At 47.9% G+C, this 10,893-nt stretch overlaps 1 protein-coding gene across 1 annotated transcript in view; it reads left to right on the top strand.

Moving 5' to 3' along the window:
- The window catches only part of PHGDH (phosphoglycerate dehydrogenase), a 44,808-nt gene that overhangs the window by 16,694 nt on the left and 17,221 nt on the right, over window positions 1-10,893 (top strand). The window contains exons 4-5 of the mRNA XM_004714875.3: window positions 4,647-4,701; window positions 4,785-4,883. Coding sequence (XP_004714932.1) covers window positions 4,647-4,701; window positions 4,785-4,883 — 154 coding nt within the window. The remainder of the gene's footprint in view (window positions 1-4,646; window positions 4,702-4,784; window positions 4,884-10,893) is intronic.

Here is a 10,893-nt window from a genome sequence, read left to right as displayed (position 1 = left end):
TGTATATGTAAGCACACACCTCATGGGACTGGTTCTTGGTTCTTGGTTTATGGTCAATCATGGTTTCAAGTGTTGGTGCTTCGGTTCTATCACCTAGTTTATTTGGGGGGGGAGCGCTACGGACTTCAAAACTTACAATCAGCTATCCAAGGCACAACAAATGGTCTCACAGATGGTCTCCGACTTTATTATGATGGGATTCCATTCTAAGTACTCAGGCAATAGTTGCTTCTGATGTAAGTCAAATACCTTGGGGTTTTCCCCTATTCTTAATGTCTTTTGTTATTAATATCTTTGTAATTCTTACTAGTGAACATCTGTGAGTGAATACACGCTGGCGATACCATAAGCAAATTACTCATTGTATGTAGCACTTATTACTCATGAAAAAATGTACCAAGAACAAAAAAAGAAGAAGAGTTGGGGGTGCAGTTCCCCGCAATTCAGAACTATCTGTAAGTATCTGAGTCAACAGAGGCATATGGAAATTTAGGGTGATGAGGAGGAAATGGAATGTGTGGTTAATTTCCTCCATGTACAACTAACTACCCCCTTTGCCACGAGACAAGAAGTGGATGGTGCCCTGGCTACCATTGTTGAACATGGCGATCAAAGAATCTGTAGTAAAATTTTGATCAAAAGGGGAAATTGTAGAACCGAATTTCAAATTCTCATGAACTCCAGATTTTCTGGAGCCACGCAGGCTGGATGAATGTCTGAAATGATTGCCCTGAAGTAATCTTTAAGCCTTAAACTCAATCAATCTCCTGAAGTCTACTTTGCATCAAACTATTGCGTAGCTTAAGTCGCAAAGAATGTCTGCCTTTAGCAGTTGTGCTCTTTAAGAACGTTCTATACGGAATCAAATTTGGGGGTCTGTGAGCATATGGGAATGAGAGAAAATAATTTGGAAAAGGGTGAAAAAGGTAACACGACTTGAATGTGATCCGTATCCCTAGATTATACATGGGAAAATGGCTAAGTTGGTGTCTGTGAAGGTATTGTTCAGTGAAGTGGAATATGAGAACAATGCCTTAGGATACTTATTTTGATGCACACACACTCCACTCTGAAGTTGTTGGCCTGCAAGGAAGCCAGCCTCAAAATGCTTAGGAGGCTAGAGATCACTGTCTTCTCTTTGTTTGCCTCCAGAAACTTCCACGATGACCCAGGATTTAGCTCTACCTTTTGATCGTTAACTTTGATCGAAAGCTGACACTTCCTCTCTTCCCTCCCAGAGGCGTGTAAGAAGAATCTGACTGTCATGTGGACCAATAGGAGGAGAAGTGAAGCGTGTCTATTTGGTAGTATGGCAAAAGAGTGGTGTGCATGGTAGACAGGCTGGGACAGGCAGTTGGGGCAGAATGGAACCATCTAGATATTGGTACCTTCCCTGAACAAACTAGCCTGAGGATTGAAGAAATTCTAAAGGAAGAATTCAAAAAAGCCCAGAGCTTGGGCAGTTCTGGGTAGAGATTTTTTTTTTGATGTGGATTTAACCTTTGTATAAAACGCTCTTTTATACATGAGTTTTTGTGGATTTGTTTCTCTAAAGTTCCCAGACTAACACACTCACGTAGCTTCGCGAACCTCCCTTCAGTGGTGTCTTTAGGATTTTTACTTCCTTGAGTTCAACATATTTCTCTACCCACACCATTGTCAGGTGAGGACACTTGACTTCCGTTAAAACACGTTATCAGGAAAGTTCAGGTATTTCCCCACAACTAAGACCAAAGAAGACATGATGCATTTGAATTGTGGTGTTGGTGGAGAATATTACAAGAACCATGGACTGCCAGAAGAAACAAATACACCTGCCTCAGAATAAATACAACCAGAGTGCTCCTTAAGCGAGGATGACTATTACTGGCCTCATATACTTCAGACATGTCCCTGGAAAAAGAAAGATACTTGGTAGAAGATCAGCAACAAAAGAAGACCCTGGATGAGACGGACTGACACAACGACGGCAGCAGACATTGTGAGGACAGCGCAGCACCGGGCCAGGTACTGCTCCCTGCACTGTGGCACACACCTCGCTCTGAGTCGGAGGGACCTTGAAGGCACCCGACAGCACAGAAAGAATGAGTCATCAGGTCTCTCCTTGCGCCGTAGAAAATAAAGTAACTGGATGAGTTTTGATGGACTAGGGAGGTGAAGCTAATGGCTTACATTTTGGAGTACTTGAGGTTATTCTGGGGTTTATAGTAGTGAAGGTTTATCGCCGCAAGGTTTATAGTAGTGAAGAAAAGAAATTGGATTCAGTAGACGCAAAAAGACAACAAATGCTGGCTGTGCCATCAGAACACTATCTGGCCAAGTCCAAAGAACATGACAAAGTCAACAACAGAAGTAATATTACAGTTTAATAAAAGCATTTTCTTTCCGTAGATTTGCTAAAACGCTACTGGAGTGCCATGGTTTCTTTAAAGAATGGAAGAAACTATCGTTACTGTTTTTTACACAAGTATTGGAAGCATTCTTGGCTTGTAATGAAAAGATTATTTTGGAAACATGTTGAAGTCTTCTGATTTCATGTCATCGAATGGGAGAGATGGTTCATTGTTTTCTCATTCATAGAAAAGGTTGACAACTTTCTCAGTCTTAAACTTAGAAAACATGAAACTCTGTATGTAGATGGACGTCCTATTCATGGATGTAAGAAACGGCACATACATAGATTTCATTCACAAAGTCTGTCGGAAACTTTCCTATGCCTGTAACACAAACAGTACTTTGGGAACATGGGAAATAAATGTTACCTCATGTACTTGAATGATAAATATTGTAAATGGTTGTCTTTTTCACATAATAACATTGGAAACATTCCCATCCTTAACATTGAAAGTGTCCTCTGGCAGTGTGTAGAAACTCTTTAGTTTTTGTATCCATGAATAGGAGCAACTCTACATATCACTAGTTCAATCAACACTTTGAGAAATGCATAAATTATTTTTTACTTCATGTATATGAATGAGATAAGCTTTATATTTATTTCCCACTTCCTCTTGCTGCCATTCCGCCTCCTAACCACCTGCCCTTTATCCTTGGCTAATGCTGCCTTTCTGATCGTAAACGGTCAATTGTTCTAGCACAGGAGTGAATTCAGCTCCAGATCTGAAGGGTGTCTAAAGACCACAGTCCTCATCTGATCAGGAAGCCTGGTCTCTTTGAGTTGCTTTTTGAAGAATCCTTGGTGCCTGTTCAGTAAGGAGGGTCTTTATTGGAAGGACGCGCAGTCTTATTTGATGTAAGAAGGCAAGTCCTGTCAAGTTCCTTAGCTTTTTCTACTTTCCGCAGGGGTTATGTCCTCGGGCTTCACAAGTGGGCAGGAGAACCCAACTCCTCATCTTCCCGAGGATGCTTTTTTTGAGCCAGAAGTCAGACGTGGCTCCACCCTCCAGCCTTCTTTACCTATTTTGATCCCACCTCCCCTTCACACACACTCTGCTTTTTTCGGCTGGACTTTACCCATTGCAATGACCTCAGAGAATTCACAGAAAATATAATACTCAAAAGTATGGGGTTTATTAGGCAAGCTAACAGGTAACAAGCCAGGATCAGAAATGTTAAGGATACAATTCTGTTGTGCCACACACAGTACTTTTTCTCAGTCATGCTGGCAGGCACATCTCTGGTCTTTGTGCTCTCAGCCCCATGGCCTCTGCCTGCTTCCCCCTTTAAGTCCTGATAAATGCCCAAAGGACACGCCACTCCACAAACCACCCTATTACCTGAAGGAACTTAGCTTTGCTTATTCTGTGGGCCAGGAGCCCTCACACTGGCTCATGGTCTCCATGCTCCTGCAGCTGCCACTTCTCCCTGCAGGCATCTCAGATGTGCGCAGCGTGGGACGCTTCTGTCTCGATGGCCATGAGATAGTTTTGCTTCTGAGATGTCTTACTTTATGCCCAGTAGAATGGCCATGCTGACCACTCCCCGTGTTGTAGTTTTGCACACCCTATTTGCAGGATCTCACCCTGACATTTGTTTGGGGGTACAACGACTGGATAGAAGAGCCATACCAAGTGGTTCAACTGGCCGTAACTAATTAGTTTACTCTTCCTGCTTGGTATATAATCGAGTTTAAACCATGATATTCCTGAGGTCAACATGCTTTTCCCTATACTTTCTTTAACTTGTGTAAGCTTGGAAATGTTTGCCATACAACGGTCAGAATCACTGGGAAATTAACACAAGCAGCTCAAAATGGTGTCTGAATTTAATAGCAAAAATTGAGTCAGGGTTCCAAAGGTAGGTTGCAGCCTTGTATAAATTAAATGCTTTGAAACTTTAGGCTCTGATTTGATTGCTCCTAATCCCCATTTAAGCTCGCTGCCATCCTGTCAATTCTTATGCATAGCAGCCCTATAAACCCTGAAGGACTGTTAGACCCCAAGTCATCCTGCTTGGTGGCTGACGTGGAACCAGGGTCTCTTTCCAGACACATTGGCTTGTAAGTCAGGTCTTTCTCTCCTACACTTCTTTGCCCACTCCCTGGGATTCCTGAACCTGAGTTCCAGAACTAGACTGAACTCGGTGCCCCAGGGGTTGAGGGCCCGTGGGTGTATAGGCTGAGGTACTGTCTCCTTGCAGGGCTGCCTGGGGACTTGGGAGGGCCCACTGAACATGTGTCTTTCTTGCAGACAGATTCCCCAGGCGACAGCTTCCATGAAGAATGGCAAATGGGACCGGAAGAAGGTGAGCAGCCAGCCTCGCCTCTCCCGGCCTGGGCCCACTGCCGAGATTCACTCATGGTGCTGACTTTGCCTGTTTGATTGCAGTTCATGGGGATGGAGCTGAATGGAAAGACCCTGGGAATCCTTGGCCTTGGCAGAATAGGGAGAGAAGTAGCCACGCGGATGCAGTCCTTTGGGATGAAGGTAAGGGGAGGTCGGGCCTTTGGGGCATTCTGGACTGGGAGAAGCTGAAGACTGTGACCTTCCACCAAAGCCGTGATGACACAAAGCCCAGAGAGAGGAAACAGGCGTACCTGTGTGCCTTTCGGGCTAGAATGTTGTGGGGGGGTGGTGGTGGTTAAGAAATCGATGTCTTGGAAGACATAGATAATAATTTTTAAAATTACTGAATGGTATTCTATTGAATGGATAAATTGTTTTTTATTTGGCCATTACTCCAATGATGCATGTTGACATTGAAAAATATCTATTTAATTTGGACTGGTGGGAATGCAGCAGGAAGCACTGTTCTGAGATAGGCGGTAGGAGGCCCGTCGAGTCAACAAATTCTGTAAGAACACATCAGTGACCCTGATGATGTTCTTCAAGATTTTCCACCCTTCTCAACCTCCTCTTCAGAGCTGTTCCTTCTGCATGAACATAAACCCGCTGTCCCCCACCCCTCCCCGCCAGGGTCCTATCTAATCTTTCCGGTTGCCGATCTAATCCCATGTAGGTAGATCTTAAAAAGCGTAAAGCTTAAGGCAAGTGTTCTTGGCTCCCTAAGCTCTACCAAGACTTCTTCAACTTTTTCTACTGGAGACCCCTTTACGCCCAAAGTTGGCAGCATGGGCAAATGCTGCCAGAAACTCCCTCAGGCTGAGTATGCCTTTGATCTTGAATTCATTTTTGGACACTGAGTTCAGAATCCTTTTACTGTTGCCAAGTTTTCCACGACCCCCACACTCAGTTACACAAACCCAAATGGGGTCGCGACCCACAGTTTAAGAAGCTTTGATGCTACTGCCCTGTTTGGTTTAGAGAAGACTTCAGGGGCTGTTGTTGGTTTAAGGCTTAAAGATTATCTCGGGACAATAGTTTCAGGAGTCCAGCCAGCCTCCATGGCTCCAGAAGGTCTGGAGTCCGTGAGGATTTGGAATTCCGTGCTGCATTTCATGCTGTTTCAGTCTATGGACTCTTCTATAGAATGTGATCAAAGTCGTCGTTGTTAACGGAGTACCATCCAGTCCTTCTGATCTTGAGGCGAAGAGAGCAGTTGTCCATGGTGGCAAGTAGCCTCACTTTCCGTGTTTTCCTATTCTTGACTTGTTTTCTCCCCCATGTGACTAGATTGTTTGTCTGTTTGGACTTTCTTACCAAAACTTTGGTGAGGTTTATTTATTTTTTTATTTTTTTTTATTTTTTTGAGGTTTATTATGATATGGCCAAAGTGCTCCTTAGAGGCAAGGATGGTCAGATTTCAGCTTATATTCTTTGGACATAGGGTCAGGAGAGAGACCAGTCCCTGGAGAAGGACGTCCTGCTTGGTAAAGCAGAGGGGCAGCGAAAAAGAAGGAAGCCTTCAAAGAGATGGACTGACACAGTGGCTGAAACAATAGGAACAATTGTGAGGATAGCACAGGTCCGGGAGTGTACCCTTCTATCATGCACAAGGCCTAACTTAATGGCACCTAAAAACAACAACATGGTTCCAAGGAGCGGTAGTGGCACAGTGGTCAAGGATCAGGCTACTACCAGAGGGGCCAAGCCCATGGGATAAAGTTGAGGCTGTCTGCTTCCATAAAGATTTACACCCTGGGACACCCTAGGGAGCAGTCAGGCTGTGAGTCCAGACAGACAGGGTGACAGTGGGGTCATGATACCCTGGGGTTAGGACCAAGACTGTAAGCGTGGTGTTAGAAAGGCGTTTAGTTCCCGGTGGAAGGATTACTATTCACTGCCATGTAGTCAATGCCCACTCATGGCGATCCTATAGGCAGGGCAGAACTGCCGCTGTGGGTTTCCCAGACTGTAACTCTATGGGAGTAGAAAGCTTCATCTTTCTCCCTCTGAGCTGGCTGGTGGAGTTGAACTGCTGACCTTTCAGATAACAGCCCAACATATAACCACTACACCACCGGGGCTCTGAGTAGAAGGATAGTTCCGCCTTACTCTGGAAAAGGGTTGATTATACAAGAAGGCTGGGGACTCTGCCTTGCCCCATTCATACCAACGAGCAAGATGATGTACCGTTTGTGGATGACAGGAAGCAGGGAGAGGGAGAGGTAGATGGAATGATATCTCGCCTAAATACACCTGCGCGCTAACCTTCACGTTGCTTTCTTAGGTTAATAAGACAAGCTTCACATAGGATGTGTGCTAAACTAATCTCTTGAAAGATAAAAGAGATCGCACAAGGTGGCAGAGCAGAGATGAGAGGGGAGAGATGTTAACCACAAGGAGGTCGCAATTGAGCAGGCACAATGTCCTTCCCTCAGGGCTGGCAGGGAAAGCGTTCTCTGGATGCAGACTTCTGTTCAGTCTTCCAGCTTCATCTGCAGGTGAAGCTGAAAGTCGAGGAGAAGAATCTATGCATTTATTTGAATGATGGTCCAGGGCGAGAATACTGAAACTATCTGACAGAAGAACGGACGAACCTGTGTCAGAAGGCGTGCATACATCTCCTGAGCATGGAGGTTGGTGAGGCTTTGTCTCACCTTTCCTTTTGGCCTTGCTGTCTGTCCGGAGAGAGCAGTCCGTGGGAAAGGACATCATGCTCGGTAACGCGGAGGGCCAGTGCAGAGAGGACGGCCTTCGACAAGCTGGATTGACACGCTGGCTGCGGTCACGTGCTCAAATACACTAACACTTATGAGGATGTCACAGGACCAGGTCAGTCTTCGGAACGTAGGGTCGCCATGAGTTGGAGCCAGTGGGATGGCACCGAACAACAGCAGCAACCTGTGAGAAAAGTACATGTCTTCACAGCACTGGGTAACTAACCCAGTAGCTAAGCCTGGATCAGGCCCTAAATGCCCAAGGAAAGCGGCAATGACTGGTTACCCTAACCTGGTGACATGTCACCACCCCACACGTGGACGCAACATCTAGACACCGAGGCCTTTAAGAAATACCTCTAGGAACTGCAGGGGAGATGGGTCATAGCTGACCAGAGCTCCATGGTTCCTCCAGTGGTGTGCCTGGGGAAGACTTGGCAGCTTTAAAAGAAGTCCAGGTTCCAGAGGGAGGGAGCTCTGTACTGGTCAGGCAGGCCCTCTGCAGGTACTTTGAGCCTTGAAGGACCCCATGCTCTGTGAACCTGTGGAGGTACTGGAGACAAGAAGAGATGGCCAGGGGTCCCTGTCTGTGCGTCCTAAGGGGAAACTGAAGGTATTGGGGTTGTTGAGCCCCATCAACATTGGGGAGTCCGCCTATTGAAGAGTCAGGCAGCCTGCTCAGCGCCTGCCTTCCTATGTAAAGCCAAGGGGGGATCGATGAGTCTGAGTTACATGGACCAGTTGTGCACAAATTGAATGGGTGGTATAGAGAGCGAGCAAGTTCGCCATCACAGCAGGTAAGCATGCAAGACTGGATGGCCACTGGGTGGGCATGAGCAGAGGGCATGTGGGCATTGGCAGCGCCATGGAAGCAGAGGCCTTTGAAAGTGTAAAGCCCTGACACCTTTGAGAATCCACTTGCCATGGATGACTTGGTCTCTGTGAAATTGTGAGTTCGTGGTGCAGCTATAGGAAATAACTAAGAGGACTGAAGACCAGGGTGTTATAGGGAGGTGGGAGAACAACTGACGAGGGAGTGGATGTGGGGTGGGGGTGGGGGGCAGCCTCTCAGGAGCCCTGCTGCCTGAATGAGGTCAAAGGCATGGTTTCTTGAGTGGTTCTGTTTGGGAGGGCCCAGGCATGAATGCGAAGATTTCCTTTTATCACGTCCTTTCTGTCCCTGGAGCCTGGGAGCTCAACCCATGCCCTGACTGACCTGTCACCCAGGCTGCTAATCGATGGCTGTTGACCATTGACTGGCGCCTGACCCCTCTGCAGAGTATGACCCCTTCAGAGCTGTGCTTAGATTCAGGCACGGCCACCTTGATTCTCTTGCTTGCTTCGTGGGTTCTGGTCACTCAGGGAAGGGACAGGACTCCAGTTAGCTCTTCCAGGACTTAGCCCGCACCATCTGGCTGTAGGCATGATGGTTACTTGGGACGAGAAGTCTGTTTCAGTCCACCTTTCCTGACCGTCTATCGGACACAGGTAGAGGTGGGAACTAGGCATGCCACCTCATCCTGGCAGCATGCAGCATGGGAGCTTTTCTGAACCACAGAGTTCCTACACTGTAGAATGTTTCTTCAACTTGTACCCTTTGCTCCGAAGTCTTGCCGCTACTGAGTAATCGGCTATATCACTGAAGACACAAGCTGAACATTCACGCTGGTGTAGCCCCCAGAACTTGTTAGCAGACCCTAGCCGGTCAGGAACAGAGCCTGGTACTTTCTTATCAGTGCTTTCCCTAAGGGGCCAGACCACATCCCAGCCCTTCCAGTCTGAGGATGAGCCGGACGTTAGCTCAGAGGGGTGGACATTGAACCCAAAGCCACCCAGTTGCTACCTCTTCCTTCAGAGACTGGGCTAGTGCTCAGTGAGGGCCGGTGTGCCGACAACAATCCTAGGGGCCATTGTTGTTGCCCTCATGTTACAGAAAAGGAAACGGAGGCCCAGAAGGTTGGACGATATGCTCAAGCTAGGAAGTGGTAGAGTCTAGACCCAGGGTTTTCAGACTTGCAGTCTGGGGCTCTTTGCCCGGTACCAACACTGCTGTCTTCCATTAATGACTGCGAGGTAACCAGGTCCTGGAGAAAGATGGGGCTTTCTACTCCCATGAAGAGTTACAGTCTCGGAAACTCACAGGGGCAGCGCCTTCTACCCTGTCAGATTCGCTATGAGTCGGCCTCGGCTCGATGGCAGTGAGTTAGGTTTTCTGTTTTGCTCAGCCCCCTCTACATCTGGGGCCCGATGGCAGTGAGCCTCCACCTCTCTCCAGAGCCACTGGTTCTGGAAAGGTGCTTTAGGGGAAAAGGTGGGGGTGGGGAGAGGGCCAAAGGGGGTGGCGAAGGGTGGGGTTCTGGTCCTTCCACTTCACAGCTTGAAATGTAGCCGTTCTCATGTGGGGTGGGTTTCAGCGTGCTCTGCTTCACTCGGCTGGTGGGAGGTTCAAGCCTGTGTGCTCAGAGGTCCCTTGCAAGAGAGACCTGGCAGTAATCCACGTCCAGAAATCCAGCCACTGAACACTCCCTGGAGCACAAGTCTACTCTGACATGGATGATTAGAATCGACTCCGTGGCAACTGGCTTTTGTTTTGTTTTGCATTTGGTTTCTGTGTAAGATTTAACTGAGGGTGGGGGGAGGGAAGAGACACAGGGAACAAGAGCTCTAGCCCTAAAACCAAAAAACGTTGGCTCTAGGGCAGAGAGAAGCTAGGGTTTTCCTTGTAGCGCCTGGCTCTGCTCTGCTTCCACCGCCCAGACTGCAGGGCTTCCAAGCAGGCCTGCTGGGCCTCCCCTGGCCCCAGCTAGGAGAGCCCCTACAGGGCACCCTGAAAAACCAAGGATTTCTCAGCTGCACCAGTGCCCGGGGTCTATCCTGGGGCTGGGATGGAGGTGGGGACATCCCTGGGGTGTCTCTCCATAGCTCCACTGTAGCAAGGGTCTTTGGCTAATGTGTCCAGAGACATGCTCCAACAGCCATGGATCCCAGGACATCAGGACCCTGGGCAGGCCCACGTATCTTGAGTCTGGGCTGACCCTTGTGGCAAGTCTCCTAGCATGGTCCCCTTCCTGGTGAAGAACATTCTTTGTAGGCGGTTCCTTCTGCACGAAACGTTTTCTTAATAGTGTTGCAGAATAAGAAGCTATAACTTTGAGACAGTGCATCCATGCTGGCCTGGCATCCAGAATGCTGAACAGACAGAAACCAGTTCCCGCCACCCCCACCCCCTGGCTGATTCAGCTCTGGCCCGCCCTGGCTGTCTCCAGGGCATAATGAGAACAAGGGTGTTCTCATCAAAGCCTTTCCCTGTGGTGGTCTGTGGAGGAAGGAGATGCCGTGTCTGGAGGAAAGAGGTTGAGCTCATACTGGTTGGCCGTCTCCTCTTATGCCCCATCCTTTCCCTGAACCCAAGGGAAGCCCCCATTGGCCGGGGCGCG

The sequence above is a fragment of the Echinops telfairi genome, unplaced genomic scaffold, assembly GCF_000313985.2.
Source record: "Echinops telfairi isolate 266 unplaced genomic scaffold, ASM31398v2 ScPeMD7_7466;HRSCAF=8504, whole genome shotgun sequence".
Taxonomy (NCBI): domain Eukaryota; kingdom Metazoa; phylum Chordata; class Mammalia; order Afrosoricida; family Tenrecidae; genus Echinops; species Echinops telfairi.
This window is presented reverse-complemented; position numbering and strand designations above follow the sequence as displayed.